Source organism: Quercus suber, unplaced genomic scaffold (assembly GCF_002906115.3).
Source record: "Quercus suber isolate HL8 unplaced genomic scaffold, Cork oak 2.0 scaffold_218, whole genome shotgun sequence".
Classification (NCBI taxonomy): domain Eukaryota; kingdom Viridiplantae; phylum Streptophyta; class Magnoliopsida; order Fagales; family Fagaceae; genus Quercus; species Quercus suber.
Window position 1 is genome coordinate 839,069 of NW_027069676.1, and position 22,468 is coordinate 861,536.

General features: G+C 35.9%; 2 protein-coding genes and 1 long non-coding RNA gene across 8 annotated transcripts; 2 read left to right on the forward strand and 1 right to left on the reverse strand.

Moving 5' to 3' along the window:
* Positions 1 to 1,558: 1,558 nt before the first annotated feature.
* On the forward strand, positions 1,559 to 5,727 carry LOC111990483 (uncharacterized). 4 transcript variants are annotated; one of them, XR_010631504.1, is made up of 4 exons: positions 1,559 to 1,703; positions 1,804 to 1,873; positions 2,692 to 5,152; positions 5,281 to 5,727. It is a non-coding gene; the product is annotated as an uncharacterized LOC111990483 (long non-coding RNA). The 4 variants fall into 4 exon arrangements; XR_010631505.1 differs by having other exon boundaries at positions 1,559 to 1,707; positions 2,692 to 5,727; XR_010631503.1 differs by having other exon boundaries at positions 2,045 to 5,727.
* Positions 5,728 to 6,823: 1,096 nt separating this feature from the next.
* LOC111990484 (E3 ubiquitin-protein ligase SINAT5) lies at positions 6,824 to 10,052 on the reverse strand. The gene is made up of 3 exons (XM_024022256.2): positions 9,593 to 10,052; positions 8,013 to 8,399; positions 6,824 to 7,362 (listed from the first exon to the last, which is right to left on the reverse strand). The coding sequence occupies exons 1-3, from the start codon at positions 9,785 to 9,787 to the stop codon at positions 7,000 to 7,002; spliced, it is 945 nt and encodes a 314-aa protein (XP_023878024.1). The 5' UTR covers positions 9,788 to 10,052; the 3' UTR covers positions 6,824 to 6,999.
* Positions 10,053 to 14,541: 4,489 nt separating this feature from the next.
* On the forward strand, positions 14,542 to 21,980 carry LOC111990475 (probable inactive ATP-dependent zinc metalloprotease FTSHI 1, chloroplastic). 3 transcript variants are annotated; one of them, XM_024022249.2, is made up of 15 exons: positions 14,542 to 15,480; positions 15,568 to 15,652; positions 16,203 to 16,637; positions 16,760 to 16,813; positions 16,913 to 16,978; positions 17,418 to 17,513; positions 17,596 to 17,724; positions 18,016 to 18,068; positions 18,838 to 19,033; positions 19,407 to 19,521; positions 19,593 to 19,867; positions 20,287 to 20,370; positions 20,450 to 20,562; positions 20,645 to 20,894; positions 21,458 to 21,980. In XM_024022249.2, exons 1-15 carry the CDS (start codon positions 14,765 to 14,767, stop codon positions 21,641 to 21,643), a joined length of 2,853 nt encoding a protein of 950 aa, XP_023878017.1. In that variant the 5' UTR covers positions 14,542 to 14,764; the 3' UTR covers positions 21,644 to 21,980. The 3 variants fall into 3 exon arrangements, with proteins under 3 accessions (XP_023878017.1, XP_065635889.1, XP_065635890.1); XM_065779817.1 differs by having other exon boundaries at positions 20,450 to 20,546; positions 20,623 to 20,894; XM_065779818.1 differs by lacking the exon at positions 21,458 to 21,980 and having other exon boundaries at positions 20,450 to 20,546; positions 20,645 to 20,811.
* The last annotated feature ends 488 nt before the right edge of the window (positions 21,981 to 22,468 follow it).

Below are 22,468 nucleotides of genomic sequence, written 5' to 3' on the forward strand. Positions count from 1 at the left end.
CCCCCCCTTTTTACTTTACTAACTTTTCTTTTATAGTTTTCATCTTCCTATCCCCTCCTTCCATCTGTTGATCATCTATTTGCCTTCTTTTCTGGCCGTCCGTCCCATCAGAGGCCTTATCGGTACTCAAGTGGTTCACTCTGATCAACGTTATCCTGCCAAGGGGTTACCTCCCCATTAATGCGGTCAGGGGAGTTAGTTGAATGCATTAAATGTGAGAGTGACAGCTTACTTTGGGGTTAGTCTCTCCTCAAAATCACCTTCGTCAGGCCGAGGATAAGGTGGTCCTCGGTGTGGATTGGGAAAAAAGGCTTTCCCTCACCTTGGCCCTGAATAGCCTGTGCTCCTCGGCCTGGGCCTCGGGCCTGCTACATGATGGGCCGAGGCCATCAGGCACATGGGCCCCACATTTTGTTTTCTCTCTTTTTTTTTACTGCCAAATCTTCCATATACCCTTTTTTTTTTAACTTACTATAAAACGAATACTTAGAACTTAGAATACTTACCTGGTGCGCCGGCCAGCCCCCTAATCCTTCCCACAAACGGCGCCAATTGTATGGACCCAGTTTGGATTGACCCTGAGTGATGGGTTTTCAGCCCAATAAGCCCAAACAATACATTTATAGAGAGTGGGGTGAAAGGTTTAGGTGCTGGCCATCGATCACCAAGCATGAACTTTCTTATAAAAAAAATGCTAAGAGTTTCTTTACCAATGGGGGATGCTCCTCGGCCTGTGGCCGAGGAGGCCTTCTTGTTCTCTATTTTTTTCTCCCCCCCTTTTTACTTTACTAACTTTTCTTTTATAGTTTTCATCTTCCTATCCCCTCCTTCCATCTGTTGATCATCTATTTGCCTTCTTTTCTGGCCGTCCGTCCCATCAGAGGCCTTATCGGTACTCAAGTGGTTCACTCTGATCAACGTTATCCTGCCAAGGGGTTACCTCCCCATTAATGCGGCCAGGGGGAGTTAGTTGAATGCATTAAATGTGAGAGTGACAGCTTACTTTGGGGTTAGTCTCTCCCCAAAATCACCTTCGTCAGGCCGAGGATAAGGTGGTCCTCGGTGTGAATTGGGAAAAAAGGCTTTCCCTCACCTTGGCCCTGAATAGCCTGTGCTCCTCGGCCTGGGCCTCGGGCCTGCTACATAATGGGCCGAGGCCATCAGACACATGTGCCTCACAATTATTCAACTAAAAAAAATAAATATGTAATACATTTTTTTTTTTAATGTTTAGAAGACTAATATTTAGTTATTTACTTCTTTGAATTGAAAATTTTATCTTATATAAGAATATGTTTATTTATTTATTTTAGGTCGAAACAGAGCAGAGATATTTCTGTGGGTTTTAGTTAACTTAACTGGTAAAGTCTCTGATGGTTGTATAAGAGATCTGGAGTTCAATTTCTGTCTACACTAAAAATTGATTACTGTCTTAACCTGATGATAAAGAATATGTTTAAAGAGCTTGTTACAATAGGATGGAAATCTCTCCAAAAAAAAAAAAAAAGAAACGGTCCGGATTTAAAAGTAACTTTTAACATTTTTAATCTCAACCTTTTAATTTTTCTATTCATACTGCGCCGGATCTCAATCCACTTTCTCTTTTAAGTAGAGCTTCATAATTTCAAGGACAAAAATCAGGAGAGAGAAAGAGGTTCAACTTCAAGAACACAAAGAGAAAGCTCTCGGCGAAAAATGAAATGGCGTGTACTTCTTCTCGCATTTGGTTCCTTTATTTTATATTCAACTTTTGAAGCTTTGTAAAACCCTGATCCCTTTTTTTTTTTTTTCTCCTTATCCTAGATAGAAGAGAAATCGACATGGGGTTCTTTCTCTTTGCACCAGGATTTGCTGCAATAAATTCTGCTAATTTGTACGTTTCTCAAAACCCAGAACCAATTCTTTATTTTTTATTAAAATTTTTGGGTTTAGCTGTGAATGAATTGTATAAAGTTGCAGCATTTTTTAATTCAAGATTGTATATTTGCATAATTGAAGCTTAAAAAAAGTTACTTTAATTTTTTTTTTCTTTATTAACTTATAGAACTTAGAAGTGGAAAAGAAGCTCTAGATTCCAAGATATTTGTGGTGTTTAGCTAGGTTTTGTGTGGTACGATTTGGGCTTAAGCTGCTTGGGGGATTTTGTTAGGTTGTGTCATGAAATTTTGATGGTTCAATTCTTATTTTTGAATGGGATCTCATCATGTTAGATGGATTATTAGAGTTTTCACTGTGATAGATGCCATTGAATTTCCTCCCTTATACTGGTAGATTTGTTTAATTAATTTTTTTTTTTTTTCCATTGAGATTTTGTAAACCACTGAAATGGCTGTAGATCTCAAATTTTTTTAAGTAATGGTCTTTTTGCTATGATATATAGTTGTATATGATGAAACTTTGATATTTCATGTGGGTGTTGTGCTGATTATAAACCATTGAAATGGCTGTAGATCTCAATATTTTTTTTAGTGTTGGTCCTTTTTTGTTGATCTATAGTTGTATATTATGAAACTTTTGATAGTTTGTGTGAGTGTTGTGCTGAAAATGAGAAACATTTGAATTGAGTTTTTGTATTCTGGATAGACTTTCAAGTTTCAGAAACATATCCAGAGAATCCTCTCTTGTATATATTTTTTGTTTTCCCAAATTCATTTTTGCTAACTTCTAAGGTTCCATTTTTAAATTGTGCAGATTTTGGGGTTTGAGGAAAACCTCAATCTGTTCACCTTGTCTGCTTTTGTCTCCAGTTTGATTTTGTGCAAAATCTGAAGTTACCTCCGCAATTTTGACTCTTTTGATCCCTTAAAAGTGATCTTTTTGGTACTATTGGTCTACTATTCTTGTAGTCATGTCGAAAGCTTATACCATCATAGACAAATATTTGTTTGTATCTCCATAAGATTTGTGCTTCTTCTTGTTTGTATCTTACATGCAACTTCTTGACATATCACAATATCAGTCTCACAAGAAACATTTTTTATTTTTCAATGAGACCTATCTCACTAGAAATGTTCTCTTACCATGAAATGCCAAGTGAGTCATATTTTTTCCTTTTCCAATGAAGCGTCCTTTAGAAACATTTTATATATAAAATAAGAGCATCCAAAGTTCAAAGATTCAGCAAGTGAGTAGAGTTTTGTAATGAATTCAGGTTTCAATAAAATTTCAGGCCAAGATATCTTAAATTAATAAGTTTCTTTTAGTAATTCTATAAGTGTATTACATACTCAAGTATCTCTCAAGAGTGAAAAATACAAGCTTTTCATCAGGTAGTATCAATGTACAATAAAAAGATTCAACAATTTGATACCAAATAGTATAGGAAAATGTTAGAGACACAAAAAATCCCACAACTATTGCCACAACTTGTCACATGGCAAGCTATGAATGGTGAAGGTCAAATGGTGGGTCCACACCTCCACCACTCATAACTCGCCACATGACAAGTTGTGGCAAAAGTTGTGAAATTTTTTGTGTCCCTAGCATTTCTCAATTGTATATATTAACTGGAGTTTTTCTGAGTTATAATGAATGCAATAATTAAAGATTCTCAATATTTTTTAAATCAATCTTCAACAATTTGAGAATGTTTGGTTATTGTGCTTTTTAAAACTCAACAAAACTTGAATTAAATGTAGGGTCCAATAATGTATGCCCTTAGGGCATTAATTAATAATCCATTTTAGGAAACTTTTTATGGAAAATTGAATTTCTCATAAAAAGTTTTCTAAAATGGATTGTTAATGTATGCCCTAAGAGCATGTACATTAGTAAAACCCTTTAAATGTGTACCATTGGATACAAGTTGTTGAAGTTTCATTCTACATTGATCTTAGTACCCCCAAATAAAAAACCTGCTGCTGTTGAAGGTTTTATTTGGGGTACTAATACTGGGTCAAAACACCCAGTGGGCATAGAAAAAACTTTTTCCTATGCCCCTGGGATTTTTTGATCCAATACAATCAAAGTTTTCATATTACTTTAATCATAGTACCCGAAAAAAAAAAAAAAAAAATACTGTTGAAATCAAATTCTCTTTTCAACTTTGAGATACTTATTGTATTGGGCTTGTAGAAATGCAAAATGACATAGGACTTGTTTCACTAGAATTTTAAGAACTTAGAAAATCCTGAAACATCAAAAACCCAATTTGCTATAGAATAATTCTAGGGCCACATACTCTCACAAACTTTTTGCCACAACTGTCATATGTGTTTGACTGTGAGTGGTGGAGAAAAAATAGTAGGTACATGTGAAAGTGACAAACAACCAATTATAGTCTATCACATAGGATAGCGACCAAAAGGTGTGTGAAAGTGTGTGGTACTAGAATTATTCTTTGCTACAACTTCAGCTAATTCTTACTGCTAAATCCCACACAGGTTTCTTTTCCCTCTCTCTATCCACATCCATTCATTCTCAATCGTAGATATCGACAACGGTAAAAAATGCTTAGATTTGGGTAGAGAGGAAGGGAGAGGGCCTTTTTTTTTCTAGAGACACGCACTCTTGCACAGACTTTGCCACAACTAGTACATATGTCAATTGGTGATTGTATTAATTTTCACAAGTATCAGTGGTTGGCTTCATGTGTAGCTGATGTCATCCAATCACATATTGACAAATGTGCAAGTTATGTCAAAGTGTGTGCAAGAGTGTTTGTCCATAGAAGAACTTAGGGGAAAAAGGGTGGTGGCAAACCACCTTGAGATTGAGTAGGGAGATTCAGGAGAGTCAAATATCCAATGGTAAAGAGTCAAATGTCCACAACACTTGTTACAAGAGAAAATCTATGACCTCAAAGTTGTGGTCCTAGAACCACTCCTTATTACAAACTTGAATGTGCACAGATATTCCTAGTGGGCAGCTAAAAATTATCACTGCAAGTAACTGTTTGCACTTGACTTGTAATGCTTCTCAAACGCATCTATGCAACTATTCCATTACAAGTGTGTGATAACTGATAAGAGGGAAATTACATCTTATGTGCGTTGTCTAAGTGTCAAAACAACTACAGCACAACAACATACCAAAAGAAAAGAGAGAGAGCCAGCTTCATTAAACATAATACAAACGTATTGGAGAGAAGCAGCAGGCATCAAAGATACAAGAGGACAACATGATTTTGAGATACTGCAACTGCAAACAGCATGTATGCACACCCCTCCTTCTATATTCTGTTGTTCCTTCCATATACGTCTTGTAATTCGAAGCTTTAGCTCCTTTCGGTCTCTACCAAAGGAAAAAAAATGCCATCTTACACTGGATTATATTTATTAGGCCATTGTGGCTGTCCTTAACCTTATAATCTTATGGCTATCACGAATGCTAAGGTGCCTTATGAAGTACCACAGAAAAGCCAAGATTGCTAATTTTCTCATCAAGGAAGGGTTGAAGGTGGAGAAACTGGCAGAGCAGTATATTGAGGCAGCCCAACAGAAGGAAAAGGTAAATCTTTATAATGGCAGCTGTTTTCATCTTTCGCAATTTCAACAGCATTATGGAATCTGGCCCAGCACAGCATTAATATAGGCATTTGTATATAATGAGAATCATAAGAACTTTGAGCCATAATTAGGTGGGCTTTGCCTAAATGTAAATTGTATGGTACTACTTGGTGTAAATGTAAATTTGTATGGTAGTGCCAAGGAGTCATAGCTCCATTGCTTCATGCCGAGGTGTTTGCTACAAAAACAGAATTTTATGAAACTGTAAATTATTTTTGAATTTTTATTGCAATCTATTGGATGAGATCTGCAATGTAGATTTAACTCAAAAGTCCTGTAGGTTAAGAGCTCTGCAATGTAGTTTTTACTTTTTACCAAAACATGCGTCAAATTTCATGTACAGTTACTGTAAAAGCATGTAATTTCAACTTTCAAGAACTAGAGGGCAAAGAAACTAAAAAAAAAACAAAAAAAATCATTTGTAGGGAATGAGTTTGATAGTAACCATCAGAGAGAGACAGAGAAAGAGACAGTGAAACATATAATCTGTAGAGGGGAAGAAACAGCTTAAAAGCAAGTACGAGATTTCAAAGGGAGTCCAGACCCCTTGTAAATTTTGAGACCTGCTGTGCAGTATGATATACCTCCTGCCTCCAGTTTTGTTACCGCTACATAGGTTTTGTGGTTGCAGTAATATGTAATTAAAGGAACCCCAGTCCTAACTCACTGAAGTCCCAAGTGGTAATAGAATAATAGCAGAGTAACAATGAAGGGGTGAAGTAAGAGGGCTAGGATAGTTTGTAAATTGTAAAGAGTAGATTGAAATCTCTGAAATAAATTACCCTCTTATTGCTCAAAAATGCATTTCCAAGCTTATGAAAATAGGATAATGACTATTTATGAAGTGCCATGGTTTTTGCTTGTAGAGTTGCTTTTGTAACTGAATTTGTTGAATCACTTTCAAGGTACCAGTCCTTAAAAAACAATGTTCTAAAAACTGGGCATTCTAACTAAATTATTGGTGGCCAAGTTCCAACCATACTTTGTCCAAATGCTATTTTCAGTGCATCACTTACTTAATGAGATGTTGGGAGAAAAAAGCTCTCATGTATATGATGATATACAATTGTTTCAAACTGTACGTGCACAGATATTGTCTATGCTCCTAATGGACAGCTAAAAAAATTATCACTGCAAGTTACTGTTTGCACTTGGCTTGTAATGTTTCTCGAAAGCATCTTTGCAGGTATTCCATTATATCAACCACCTGGCAATCTTGTGTGTTTGTGATGGGAGAGAGAGAAATTATATCTTATGTAAACCGTCTTATGTGTCAATACAACTACAAAATACAAAAAGAAAAAAGAAAAAGCAAAGAAAGAAAAAGGCAGCTTTTTTAATTATACAAAAACTGAATCCTTCAGTATCTAATCAGTTACAGCAACAAAATGGGTATGGTGTACATTTGACACAAAAAGATGCAGCAAGCATCAACACATACAGGACATATACTAACACAGGAAGGCTGAAGAACGCATGATTTTGAGATACCTCAACTGCAAACATTGGGTATGCACGCCCCTCCATCTGGATTCTGTTGTTCCTTACATATACGTCCTGTAATCCGAAGCTTTAGCTCCTTTCGCTCTCCACCAGAGAAAAAAAGTGCCATGTTACGCTGGATTATTAGGCCATCATGACTGTCCCTAACCTTCCTATGGCTATCCCGAATGCTTCGAGGGGTGCCTTCCCATATCAGTTTCCTGCCATTTGCCCCTACCTCTAAACTGTAGCTGTAGTTCCGGGACTCAGTCTCATCACCCATGAAACGAAGGAATGCCATGTAAACTGGGGCTGCACCAAGCAGGAAGGCCTCAAAGTGCAGGCAGAAGTATTGACCAAAACAATTAAAAACCTGACCAAAAAAGAAGAAAAAAAAAAAAAGAAAAAAAAAAAGAAGGAAGCTCGGAACTTAGGAATGCAAAAACATCATACCAAGTTCCATTAGTGCCAAAAATAATCAATAATCTTCGTTAAAACTTATTTTGCAGATTGGAGTGCTTCAAGGTTATGTCAAGTTTTGCATTAATTGAAAGAAAAATTTTATACAAAACACAGGTGAAAACTGCTGTCAGTTCTTACTTCTTCCAGGCATGTGTATATGACATTGGTAGCCATTGTCTAAAGCCACCAATTCATTATTCCTTTTTTTCTTGCCTATCTTAAACTTGGCCTTAACAGCAACAAAGAAAGGATAGCAATCATAATCTTCTTATTTGCAAAATTAATTCTTTTCTTAAACGCTTATATTTTATTTGTTTTCTTGAATATTTTAAGAAAAAAATATGCTTAATTGTCTCTTTTATCAAACCATTTTCCATATTTGATCCTGGTGCCTTTGATTCCTAAATCCTTAAAATGTCACCAAATTATAACAAAGCATGTGGTTGGAGCCTGGAGGGCCTGCAAATATTCTAAGATGCAGAAGAAAAATCTGGCAAATTGAAAGTTGAAAAAAAAAATTTGAATAACCAAATGGAAACTTCAAAAATAATCTCCACTTACTGTAAGCATCCAGGTTGCATTCTCTACTTCACGGGGATTAGACTTGACATAACGGTGATTGAATGTGCAGCCAGAGTGCATGTCTACCTTGTGATCATCCCGCAGATGGGTTATCAGAAAAGGGATATCTCCAACAGCCGGACACTCAGATCCAGCATATGGGCAATTGTATGGTCTAAAGTTACACTGAGCCTCATGCTTAAGTTTGCTGTAGTAAGGGAAAATCTCTATGCATCCCAAGAAGTCATACTTGCAGGGCAGTTCAAGTGACTCTGCCACCTTCTCCAATGCCAGACACCTAATATCTCCAAGCTCTTGTCTACAAGTGGGGCACCGGTTTTGTACCCTTGTTTTACAAGTTGAACACAGTGTATGTCCATTATGGCACTGCAAAAATATAAAGTCAGCAGTCAGCTATTTCCAACAAAGCAGAACTAAGAAAACGTAAGTTACACCATATAAAGAAAACCTTGAATTTTTAAGATTGAATGCTATGATTAGAATATACAGCAGCCAGAGACGCTCTTAAAAACAAGATTAGTGGAATTAGACAGCTTTTCAGCACTACCAAATGCGATCTTATATAGCTTCTATACTTGCAATAGTTTTCTAAGAAATGATAGTGGCTTGGACCAAACAAATGAAGGATGATTATATGAGAGTGAAGCATTGCATCTTTAAAAAAGCTTCCTAAATTTGTTTAAAATGTTAGGCTTATACAAGTTAAACAATGTTTCAACAGAAAGCTCAAATATGCTTGATCATATATATATTTTAGTCATATCATGAAGATAATTTCCAAGTGAAAATCTCAAATGGTAATTTAAAGATAGGGGTATACTTAAAATCTAGCAAGTATCTAAGTATATGCATCACAGAAGAGACGAAGGAAAATAAATTAGCAAAACATGGCAATGAAAATGGCTAAATTAAAATGTTACAATAAGGCTATGGGTTTATATGTTCCTGACCCTAAATCCAAACTAAAAAAATTTCCTACAATAGATAATTCCCATTAGGTGCATCCCCCAGAATGTGATGTAGAACTGGCTGCCAAACAAAATAAAGAAGATATAAAAACTTCCCCCCAGAATCAACATTACCATCAAACAAATAATCTATCTTTAATATCATAGTTGCACTGCATAAATTCAAAGCAAGACATAACATAAATCACTCTCAACATCCTTCAAGCAAGAAAAAGAAAATTAGAAAGCCCATGTTCCATTACTATAAAAGATCCATTCTACAATTATACCATATTCTTCAAATGCAGAAAATCCCATACCCAGTTCGCCAAATCCCCAAACACATGAAATTACTCCGATCCCAAACCACTGAAAAAGTTTCTCATGAATAGAACACTGATAAATACATGCCACGATTCTCTCTCTCTCTAAACAAACTTGCATCATTAAAATCCCCAAATCCCACAAATTTTACATTTCCACTCACCCAAACCAATTAGATGAACTCCCACCTCAAAATCACACAAATGGAACCAGCAAAAAGTACTAAAATAACAATAAAGATCAAAATTTGAAAGCAACCCATTAATATAATTGAAGAAAGTGACACACCTGGTGAATTGGAGGGTACATAGAATTGGTACAGACAGGACATTCGAGAAGTTCATGGACGCTGGTTGGAGAGTTTTCCTGCACGACCACATTGTTCTGTGACTTCACTAAGGACGAGAATTGAAGGTGCTGATGTATCTCTTCCTCATAGATGCCATCCAAAGATGACACACATTCAAAGCTATCCCTTTCCATGAAAAATATATACCAATCTAATAAATACTACCAAACCAATGAATCATGCATAAAGAAACTATGCAAAACTGGAAAGAAAGAAGCATTCACTTATAGTTTAATGGGTATTTCTTAAACTATATGTTCCTTTCTTTCTTTCTAGGCCTCTATGTTGTCTATAACTGAAAACTGAATAGCAGTCACAGAAAGAAAGGGAAGAGAGAGAGATGAGGGAACTAACACTTTAGATATGCTTTTCTTGGGAGGTTTTGTTAAACAAGACAGAAAGAGTCACCATCTAACTAGCCAAAAATATATTACTTTTTGAAAAAGTAGTTGTTGCCGGGAACAAAAGGCCAAACTGCATTATTATTAAAATTTTCTTGTTCCAAAAATGATGTCAAAAATAGTACTATTAGTTTAGTCCTTGAAACATGGTACAAGTTCTATTTTTATCTTTTAAATTTTTGTTTAATTTTTTTTTTCTTGAAAATGTAAATTGTCACTTACTTTATCTTTTCATTTTTTTTTTTGGTTTAGTGTATCTAACATATTTTCATGAAACCCAAAATTATATTTTATTTTAGTGGAAAAAATATAGTTTAGATTTTATTTTTATCTTTGAAAAATAATTTATGTTCAATTTTTTCCCTAAAACTTAATAGGATTGAATGGAAAGATGAAATATAGATTGTTTTAAACTTTTAGGGATGAAAATTAAATTTTAATTCTGAAAATAGGAAATAACCCATATTTTAGGAACAAAAATACTCTTTTAAATAGTATTTTGAGGGCGGAAGGTGTGGAATATGAATGGATATTGTCATAGACAGAAGGGTTCTTGACTCTTTTTTTTTTGGGAGAAAAGAAGGGTTCTTGACTTGATCTTGATAACCCCAATTATAAAAATAAAATAAATAATGATAACCCAATCCCTCGTGCTACATTTTGACTTATTATAGAGAATTATAGCTCTTTATGCAAATTTATAGAGCAAGATTTGTCAAATTATTATGACCAAATATGTTTTATTAATATATGTGTCCCATCATGATAGGTTTTGCTTTTAAATATTTCAATATTCATTGCTTTATTCGCACTTTATAGTTCATATGGATAGGTTTGTTTTCTAGCCAAGCAAATTTAAATTTTTAGAAAATTATGCCACAATTTTTGCAAGTGTTAGTCATAATGATAATCACCTGAATGTGACAATTACAACTATTTTTTTTAGTAGTTAGTCCATATAATATATAGATTATATCTATTCAGGTTATACATGACATTTGTATGCAATAAGGCTTATAATAATATGGTCCAATTAAAATGAAAATTCACGATTTTAACTAGTGTATAATTGATACTAGCATTTTTCAACTCCACCATTGATTTACAATGAGATTTTAATTTTCTTAAGAATATCTTGTTCAAAAGTAGGACACATCTTCAAAAAGCAAAACCACTCCAAAAACACTTCATAGACACTATAACTATAGGGACTAACGTGGTGTTTATGTCATATTACTCTAGGACTCTTTGCACATATTTATCTATTATCTCATGGAATGTTTGCTAAGTGTTATGTGATCTTAAATCTTGATTGACTGTTTCTCAACAAAAAAAAAAAAAAATATATATATATATATATATATAGATATTGATTGACTACTATACTCGTCTTATTAAACATTGACATGATAAATTATGCTTTGAATAATAATTATTTCACGTGAGTCTATTATATTTTGATAATTTTATAGTTACTACTTACAACCGAAATGAAAAATTTTAACTCTAAATGTTCTTAACTCACAGAGGTGCCAACTTAAGCTACAAAGGTTCTTGGCCAAATGAATCTATATATTGATATCAATTTTATTAGCATTAATCACAATATATTATGTTAGCAATTATAAGAAAAATCATGAAAATTGTTGTGTTAGAATTATATTGTATTAAAGTTGTTTGGTAACCATATTTCTATATATATATATATATGTATATATATGTAGGGTCTGTTTTTGTTGCCCAAGCCCAAAAGATATGGGTCAAAGGTCAACGAACCCAGAACAATGAATTTGTAGAGAGTGGATCGAAGGTTTAGGCACTGGCCGGCGTTCACGAAGCATGAACTCTTTTCTTTCTTTGAAAAATACTTAGAACAATTTACAACTGGGGGATACTCCTCGGACCATGGCCGAGGAGGCTTTCCCTTCCCTCTCTCACCCCCAAAAAACCCCCCTTCTCTTACATTTTGCTCCCCTTTCTTATATATCCCTCTCTTCCTCCTCCTGTTGGTCATCTATTGGCCTTCCACCTGACCGTCTATCCCATCAAAGGTCATATCCGTGCTCAAGTGGTTCACCCTGATCGATGTTGCCCTGTCAAGGGGTTACATCCTCATTAATGCGGCCAGAAGGGTTAGGTGAGCGTATTCAATGCCGAGGTGACAGTTTGCCCAGGGCTTGCCCCTTCTTCGTACTGAGGTCTCGGACGACGGAGGATAGAGTCATCCTCGGACCCATCATGCGTCCTCGGCGTGGGCCATTTGGGCCTGGGTTGAAGTGGGCCGAGACTACCCGATTTTCTGGCCCCACAATAATATATATATATATTATATATTTTTTTTTTTTGGTATCACACATCAGTGTCTATTTGAGAACAACTTATTTAGCTTTTTGTTAAAAAATTTTGTTAAACGTATGGTAAAGTATACTGGTATTTTGAAAAAGTAAAAAAGAAAAAAAAATGTAGGTTTTAAAAAGTTGTATATAAAAGCTAAAAATTAAAAATTGAGAGCTCAAGTTAAATGAACAAACAACATTTCTTTAAGATAATTTGATAGTTACAATTAGAGTTGGGAGATTTGAATTTATATTTGAAAGTTGAAACACCAAGAAGCATAGGTAAAGTTTTGACAGTATTCCAAATTTCCAAGCATTTTATGTCTCACAATGCTGTTTGCTAAAAATCCTTAGACAAACCAAAGTGAAAGCTTGATAGTAAAACTACTAAAGCTTGTTTAATTACTGCTTAATTGCTTTTAATCATTAAGTGTGGAATAAGAGTAAACAATGTGCAATTAACGGGGACTACTACCTAGTGCATGGGCATACAAAATTAACAATTAAATATAAAACATAAGGAGTAAAGGAAGAGAGATGCAAATACAAGATAATACGGTAATGTATTATTGAAGGGGAGAACCGAAGTGCTCGGCGTAAAAACTTCTCCACGGCCCTCCAAGCCGAATCAATTCATTAGTGAATAAGTTGGAGTACAAGGATTACAATATAGACCCTCCAAGCTTAGACTACCTTTTGTACTTAGACCCTCTGAATCCCAGCTACCAACGAATTTCACCAAGCCTTGTCTTCATTGGCTTCTCGGATTCTGCAATTATCACCAATTGCATGCACCATAGAATGGCATGACCCAATGCTTCCCAAAAGGATTTTTTTTCCCCAAAATAACACTAAAACTCAAACAATTTTGTTAGTTATCACGTTTTCAAAATTATTTAGCAAATTAACATCTCGAGTGTAAGGAACTCGATTTTGTAGTGCTAAATCGAGTATTATAGACTCGAGTTCTATGCGTGGAAATTGAGCATTACAGACTCAAGTTCTAGAAAGATATCAAACAAAGCCACAATGAGGAAACCTAAACTACATGAAGAAAAACCAGAAGGAAGAACCCAGAAACCCAGACCAACGAAGAAGAAAAACATACAAGAAACGTGAAGATCCAAAGAAACCAAACAAGAAACACAAGGAAACAACAAACTCAGATCTCCCTAACCCAAACTGTTCAGCTCAGACTAAACCCAGGTAGCAACAACAAAGGTTCTAGTGTCAGCGACGAAGCTCCTTTTTCCTCTAATTCCTTCATTTTCTTCTTTGGGTCATTCATTTTCTTCTCTGGAAAGGGGTTTGATGATGTTTTGTTGGACATCTCAGGGAAATCAAGCCTTGAAGACTCAAGTTCCATGGAACTCGAGTTCGTCACACTCGATTTACCACAACAAAATCGACTCCTTATACTCGACATGTTAGTTTGCTAAATTGTTTTGAAAACGTGTTGACTAACAAAATTTTTTGAGATTCAGTGTAATTTTGAAAAAAAAAAATCCCTTCCTAAAAGCTCCAAAACAACTCACAACACTCAGAATGTGTGAGGTATGTGTTTCGGCTAAGAATCTCTTAAAGGATATGAAATTAGAGAGATAGAAGTAGAGGAAAACTAAGAAAAATGTGTAGAGGATTGTGGGTATGCAATCTCTAACTCTCAAATGGATTTCTAAGATTTTCTTTTTGAAATTTTCCTTACAATTTCGTGGGTAATGTGAGTTTATATATTGTGGGTAAAAAAATAAAGAAAGACACACAAACAGGATGGTAATGCATCTCGTGAATCAGGTCACGAGTTGGCCAAGTCGATAGCCACTAGTGAGATGCCATCACATTTGAACTTTTTAACTTCCAGCATGTGCTCCTCACATGACCTTTCACGGGTTACTCCACTCGTGAGACAGTTGCAATATGTTCATACTGAGCCTATTACATTGAATCTCACAAATATATAGGGAAATGATTGAAGAAATACAATCAAATTTGACATGAAATTAAAGCCAACAAAACATAATTGAAAATCATGGCTTTATACAAAGATACCGACACAATAGAAATATAGAATACCCAATTACCCATTACAGCCCGACCCATAAAGCCACATACCCGCCTAGAAACCTCGGATTCGGATAAAACAGAAAAAACCTCTCAGAGTCTCAACTTTCCAACAGTTTTGCTACACAATAATGTTCTGTGACTGTGATTGCCTGTTCACACTCTCAATTCAACCATCAAAACCCCGATTTCATAAAACCCTTTTGCCCATTTCACTCCAAAAATGAGCACAAAGCGTCACATTCTCAGTGTAAGTCTTCAAAATAAAAAACCCATAATTTGATAAACCCTAGTGCCCAGTTCAGCTCAAACAATGACCTCCATTGGTATTCTATCAATTTCTAAGCTACACCACTCCAAACCCGACACCCACCTTAAAAGACCACACCCAATTCTCATTCACTCCAAAGGATTAAGTTTCACCAGAAGAAATCGAGTTCATTCACCTTTGTTTCTTAGTTCATTCAGAGTCTTTTGTAAGTCCAACTCAGAGTCCTCCTCACAGCCTGGTGAGACTAGTGAAACCACAAAAGATGATTTTGTGACCAGGGTTTTGAAGGAGAACCCAAGCCAGGTTGAGGCCAAGTACCTAAGAGGCAACAAATTGTACACTTTGAAAGAAAAAGAGGATTTGGGCAAGAGTTCCAATGAGGGTGTTATTGAATTCGTGGCAAAAAGGTTGAATTTGAGATCGAAAGTGAAGAAAGAGGGCATAGAGGGTGGGAATGAGAGTGGAGTGGTGGATGAAGCTGTGTATTTGAAGGATATTTTGAGAGAGTATAGAGGGAAGCTCTATGTGCCTGAGCAAATTTTCGGGACCAAGTTATCAGAAGAAGAGGAATTTGATAAGAATTTGGAGGAGTTGCCGAGATTGAGCTTTGAGGAATTTCAGAAAGCAATGAAGAATGATAAAATTAAGTTATTGACTTTGAAGGAGGATAACAGCGTATTGTATGTTAATGGGTATAGGGAATTTATTGTGGAGTTGAAAGAGATACCGGGTGACAAGAGGTTGCATAGAACAAAATGGTAAAGATTCCCCACCAATCAACTTAAAAGTTAATGTTTTTGTGGTTTTTTGTATGCAGTTTGTTGATAATATTTGTGTCTTTGTAGGGCCATGAGACTGGATGAGAATGAAGCTCAAGCTCTTTTGGAGGAGTACACAGGTCCACGATATGAAATTGAGAGACATACTATGGTGATAAATCTTCTTCTTTATATATATATATATATATATTTTTTTTTTACTTTTTATTTTTATTTTTATAACTCTATTGAAATCGATCTGCTAATTATTACTTGTGGATCAAATAATCAGTGGTTATATGAAGTGGCGAGTGAGTGACTAAACAGAGGCAAAGAAGCTTGAAATTTGAAACTGAAGTTCAAATGGAAAATCTTTAAAGAATACATGGAAGATTGAATGAATGTTTTATTTCAATATGCAAATTAATTCAAATTTTTGCATATAAATACCTTCTTCTTCTTATTCTTTTTTTTTTTTTGGGGGGGGGGGGGGGTGTGGTGATCTTTATTTCAGCATCTAGCATTGACTTAGAGTTGGTTTATGTTCTCTTAGATTCAGTGTTGCAGCCATTTCTGCACCTCAATATTCCACTGACACAATATTTGCATCATACAATACATTGTGAGTTGGCATGGACAAATAGACATAAAACATAAGTTAAGAAGTTGGGAGATCGTTCTTTTGACTATATATATTTTCCTTCTTGAATCTTCTGCTGCAGTCTTGGGTGGGAAAAGTACCAGAGTACCCTCATCCAGTGGCATCTTCCATATCTAGCAGAATGATGGTAGAGCTCGGAGTTGTGACAGCTGTGATGGCTGCTGCAGGAATTGTCGTAGGAGGTTTCCTGGCATCGGCTGTGTTTGCTGTTACCAGTTTCATCTTTGTGGTGACTGCATATGTTGTGTGGCCTGTAATCAAACCCTTTCTAAAGCTTTTTCTTGGTCTCATATTTGGAGTTTTGGAGAGAGTTTGGGATAATCTTGTTGATCTATTCAGTGATGGAGGAATTTTCTCTAAGATCAGTGAATTTTACACTTTTGGCGGTGTGTCTGCCAGCCTTGAGATGGCAAAACCAATTCTGCTTGTCCTTTTGACTATGGTTCTTCTTGTTCGTTTCACACTTTCAAGAAGACCTAAGAACTTCAGGAAGTGGGTAAATGTTGCTTAATTTTTTTAGTTCCTAATTTTATCTTTCATTTGGTAATTAGATGATTGATTTGGACCATGGATTTCATCAGCGAGGATCTTACTTAATATGCTCTCTTCAACATTCAGGATCTGTGGCAAGGGATTGATTTTTCACGATCTAAAGCAGAAGCTCGCGTTGATGTTAGTTTCTAAAGAATATTCCTTTGCTCATTGTTCCAAATTTGTTAAAAATTCTAGATTGTATTCTTAATTTTCTATTTTTGGAATGACTTATTTCAGGGTTCAACAGGAGTAAAGTTTGGTGATGTGGCTGGGATAGATGAAGCGGTAGAGGAACTCCAAGAGGTTTTGAATATGCCATTCATCACTTCTTTCCTTTCTTTGAGAGAGAAGTGATTTATCTCTTTTCCTTTTACTTTTTGATGAAGCTTTAATTGAAAAATGTTATGATAATACTCTTAATGGTTGTTAGTTCTAAACAAACTACTGGGCAGTTTTTCCATATTGTTTCAATTACGTAATTTCAAAATGCTTAGAGGTCTGAAATTTTTTTTTTTGGTTGAAAAGTTTGATGGTTATCTTCTTTTCTTCAATTGTTCACAACTAATTTTCCTTCATCTTGATTCTCTATTTTATGTTTCTTGAAATTTCTGGTAAATTTATGCTATTTGTTTCATTCTTTTTGTATGGGAAACATGTTTTATGTTTTGTTTCATTTTAAATGTAATGCCTGATTGTAATTAAAATGAAAAGCTTATTGACATCAGTAATGTCTGATGACTAGTTGGTGAGGTACTTGAAGAACCCAGATCTGTTTGATAAAATGGGGATAAAACCTCCACATGGAGTTCTTTTGGAAGGCCCTCCTGGATGTGGCAAGGTTAGCTATAATCCTATAGTTTTGAAAATTGTGTGTGTGAAAATTGCCACTCAGATTCTGACATGTACTCATGCTTTTCTAGACCCTGGTTGCAAAGGCCATAGCTGGTGAAGCTGGTGTTCCATTTTACCAAATGGCTGGATCTGAATTTGTTGAAGTTTTAGTTGGTGTTGGTTCTGCTCGTATCAGGGATCTATTTAAAAGAGCCAAGGTGATATATACTACCCATTTTGGATGTGATTTTTATTGTGACTTGTTTCTCATCATTGTGATTGCATCCTCTTGGTCCACATTTTTTTTTTTCAATCGTGGTCTAGAATAAGTTTTGGGGCCATCTGAATCATCCTTGTTGTCAATAACATAGTATTAAGTCTCATGATTTTCTGAATAAGCTGTATTTATTTCTAGATGTCAATTGCAGAGTTCCTTTCATAAATTAGTGCTTGGTATATTTGCTTTGGAATTTTTTTTTTTTGAGAATATCAGAGTTTCCCCTGTGCAGGTGAACAAACCATCAGTTATATTCATTGATGAAATTGACGCATTGGCAACTAGGTATGGATGTGTGTGGGTGTGTTTGTGGGTATTTTTGTGATAATGATAATAATTTCATGAAGGGATCTTATGCCCAATTCTAACTCTGGTTGCTTGAACTCCAAAGCTTTCAAGCTGAAGTTATTTGTGAACCACACAATTACACATCTGGAAAAAATGTTGCTAAAGTTTGGACCTAGCACAATGGATAGTGGAGAAATGGTGTGTTGGAACTCATGAGTAGGTTTGCTTTTGGTAGCTAGCACCAAGCCATTGTCTTTTCTTGCATGTAATCATATATGAATGGGTCAGAACCATGTAGATTTAGGTTCCATGTTTTATGTTGTTCGTCAAATTCATAATGCTAGGGTGGGTGTTAAACACTATTTTAGGATATGCTGAGCTACGATTCTGCGTCCCTAAACAAGACTATATTTTTTGATAATTCAATAGTTACCATTGGGGAGGGGGGAGTTGAACCATGAATGTCATGGACACACTAGTAGGTGCTAACCAGTTGAGTTACAAGACATACCTGGGTTCCAATTTCATTTAATGAGAGTGAAAGTGATGCTCTGCATACATTACAGCAGTCTAGATAGGGAAGCATTCTCACAATGTTTCTTCATCAATACTTAAAACAAATTTACAGATGATTTACAAATGGCTGCAAAACTAACCAAGCTGTATGGTTGAAGGTGACACATCAAGATAAATGATCATAAAATGATGAACTACAAAATGCACATGAATGAAATGAATGATCATGTGTTTGTTTTTCTATGATCAGGCGTCAAGGAATTTTCAAGGAATCTACTGACCACCTGTATAACGCAGCCACTCAAGAGAGGGAAACAACATTGAACCAGCTCTTGATAGAGCTTGATGGGTTCGATACTGGAAAAGGAGTGATATTTTTAGCAGCTACAAATCGTAGGGATTTGTTAGATCCTGCACTTCTTCGACCTGGCCGTTTTGATCGCAAGGTTTGTTTTTGTTACTGAGTGGGGTGTTGTTATTAGCTAATCTATGTTGATTTAATAAAAGAAGCGGAAAAGGGGAAAAAAACACCAAAAAGCAAAAAGTTGAGATATCGTTATTTGATCAGAGATGTAACTATTCTTTTTATTCTTGCTATCATGTCCATTATGGTGCCTATGTCTGTCGCTTTTCTAGTGATGTACTTGACCAACCGTTGGCTGGATTTATCATGCATGAAAGTTATTTACAAAATTATTTATGAATATGATGTTGTGTATTCAAGTAGATCAGTTTCTTGCTAGATTTTTCTCAAGTTCTATGTTAGCTCTAACAAAGGGCGGTTAGGGCTTCATTATCATTTGGATTCTTCTCTTCTAGATAAGAATTCGCCCTCCTAGTGCAAAAGGGAGGACGGAGATTCTGAAAATTCATGCAAGCAAAGTGAAAATGTCAGAGACTGTTGATTTATCCGTCTATGCGCAGAACCTACCTGGTATGTGTTTCTCTCCAGTGTTTTGTCAGGGTTGTCATTTCCATATCTTAAACCATGTATCTAATTATCAGGATGGACGGGAGCAAAGTTGGCTCAGCTGGTCCAAGAGGCTGCTCTTGTGGCAGTTAGGAAAGGGCATCGGTCAATTCTTCAGTCGGACATGGATGATGCAGTAGACAGACTTACAGTGGGACCTAAACGTGTTGGAATAGAATTGGGTCATCAGGGACAATGTCGTAGGGCTACTACTGAAGTGGGAGTCGCAATGACTTCCCATCTGCTCCGGCGATATGAGAATGCAAAAGTTGAATGCTGTGATCGCATTTCAATTGTGCCTCGTGGTCAGGTCCTCTTTCTGTTTCCCTACCTATATTTTCCTCTTCTTTCATCAGAAAAAATTCTTATAAATAATGAATGCAACTTTTATATGTTGTGGACATTGTCCGAGTTCCATCCAGAACTAAGCCAAAAATTGAAATTGTGCCCACTAATTTGAGGGCTACAACTAGACAATATCTATTGACATTTGGCATATAGAATAGCTCTGATGATACCTGTGTTCAGTATTACAGCACTGGTTATTCTCAGAGATGAAAGTTATATTTGTATAAGATTACTTTTAAGTTTATTATTATCTGCTCAGGAGTTCACTATCCAGAGGTGTGATGTGTGGCTTTCTTGAAACTTTCTTATAGTTGTATTTGACTTAGATATCTTTCTGTCACCTGGTATTCATGGTGTACATGGTTGAAATGGTGTGTGCAGACATTGTCTCAACTTGTATTTAATCGACTTGATGACGAATCATACATGTTTGAACGCCGGCCTCAATTGCTGCATCGCCTTCAGGTGTGCACCTCATGTTTTGAGCTGGTAGTTCTGTATTGGATTGCATCATCATTTCAATTGATTTCCTTCCTATGTACAGGTATTACTTGGAGGGAGGGCTGCTGAAGAGGTCATTTATGGACGGGACACGTCTATGGCATCAGTTGGCTACCTTGCAGATGCATCCTGGCTTGCCCGTAAAATTTTAACCATGTTGGTCCCTTACTTCAGTATTCTTTAAGTTTCTGGTTGATTTGATGCTTCTAATGCCAGGTCCTTTCTTCCTTTTCAACAGATGGAACCTGGAGAATCCAATGGTCATACACGGAGAACCACCACCTTGGAGGAAGAACGTTAAATTTGTAGGCCCAAGGCTGGACTTTGAAGGATCTCTTTATGATGACTATGGTCTGATTGAACCTCCAGTCAACTTCAATTTAGATGATCAAGTTGCAGAGAGGACCGAAGGGCTGATCAGGGACATGTATGGAAGGACAGTTGATTTGCTTAGGAGGCACCATGCAGCTTTGCTCAAAGCTGTGAAGGTAGTTTGATGTGGTTTGTGTAGACTTTTGATTGCTTACGTTCTTATGCATTCATTATTAAATATTTTAATTTTAATTTTTTTTTTTGGTTGGGTTTTCAAAGCTGTTGAGCATAGAAGTTAGAACACAATTCTCTATATTTGAAGACCTTTTCATTTCATCCATTTCAGGGTTAAGATTGTCACTTCATTTAAAATTTTAAATAATGTGGCAGTATGCACACCTTTTGATTTGTAAATTTAATTTGAAGTATGAAATGGATCAATTTCAAATGGAAAAGGATCCTTTTCCATTAAGCATAGACTAAGTTTTGAAAATACCATGTAATCTTGATTCAAAAGGAATATAATCAGTTGTGCTTTTCATGTTGTTGCATATCATAATGATATAGGCTAATTAAATTGTATTATTACTCCCATCTGTGAGTGTGTGTGTGTGTGTGGGAAAGTAAAATAAAATTCCCATGAAAAGGAATGTATTAATCTTCCATCACCCTTGTATTAGTTGGTACAGTGGTTCTGTAACTAAACTGACTTGTGATCTCACTATGGACTTGCATTCAGGTTCTTGTTGATCAGAAGGAAATAAGTGGGAAAGAAATTGACTTCATCCTGAACAAGTACCCTTCACAAACCCCTATAAGTTTCCTTTTAAAGGAGGAAAATCCTGGAAGTCTTCCATTCAATAAACAAGAAGAAGAGCAAGAATTGGAGTATGCCCTACTAACTCCATCCAAAGGAGAAACCTAGAGAATTTGATGCAAGGTGCAGTTTCATATTAGACATCAACTTGGCCTACCTACTTCAGCTGGAGCATGCAACAAAGGCTACACCTACACTGGCAGCTTATTGGGTTAGAGAGCATGAATTTGACATGGCATACACCCAAGAAGGGGGAGAGAGAGAGAGAGAGAGATGCCATCCTCCAATTTTGGTGCATTTACCAATATAAATGTTTAGATTGATATCTACTGTTACATTTTTCACTCCCAAAAGGTGTTAATTATTTGATGTGATTCAAATTTAGCTTACTTTTCTGTAGGTGATTATATTAAAGTCCAATTTAATTTAATGGCTTTATTGTCAATCTTTGCACTCTTTTTATTGGAGTTTGGCTGCTTTGGCAGAAACAGTTGAGTGTTCAATCATGAAATTTAGAATAAGGACATGAGCTGATTACTGATGTACTTATTCATTTATACCTCTCATCATTTGTGTTCCATAATCTGGATCACGTGCACCGCAGACATTTTCTTGTACTCTAATTGCACCAAGCTTTATGTTAGGATAAAATCACAATGCTACGAGTACCATGGGGAACTTAGACTTTGGATGACTAAGGTAAAAAGCTGTCACAAGGTCAAATTTTTTACTTGATTTTCATCTTGTGATGGCCCTAAGTCTCTGACTTAGTCTTAGCCAACACTACACTCATGCTACAAGAAACACTTAGAATAGATTATTAGGGACACGCACTTACACAACACACACTATGTTTACCAGGAACCCACCCCCAACTTCTATTACTTAATCTCAAGTACAAACTTACAAACTTGGAGAAAATACACAAAATTC

Excerpts from the sequence above, each read along its gene's own strand:
- LOC111990484 (XM_024022256.2), bottom strand. The coding sequence starts at position 9,787 with ATGGAAAGGGATAGCTTTGAATGTGTGTCATCTTTGGATGGCATCTAT. Across the intron at positions 8,400-9,592 it reads TGTACCCTCCAATTCACCAG|TGCCATAATGGACATACACT; the intron begins GTGTGTCACTTT and ends ATATTTTTGCAG. Across the intron at positions 7,363-8,012 it reads ATGCAACCTGGATGCTTACA|GTTTTTAATTGTTTTGGTCA; the intron begins GTAAGTGGAGAT and ends TTTTTTGGTCAG.
- LOC111990475 (XM_065779817.1), top strand. The coding sequence starts at position 14,765 with ATGACCTCCATTGGTATTCTATCAATTTCTAAGCTACACCACTCCAAA. Across the intron at positions 15,481-15,567 it reads AGGTTGCATAGAACAAAATG|GGCCATGAGACTGGATGAGA; the intron begins GTAAAGATTCCC and ends GTGTCTTTGTAG. Across the intron at positions 19,522-19,592 it reads CTATGCGCAGAACCTACCTG|GATGGACGGGAGCAAAGTTG; the intron begins GTATGTGTTTCT and ends TCTAATTATCAG.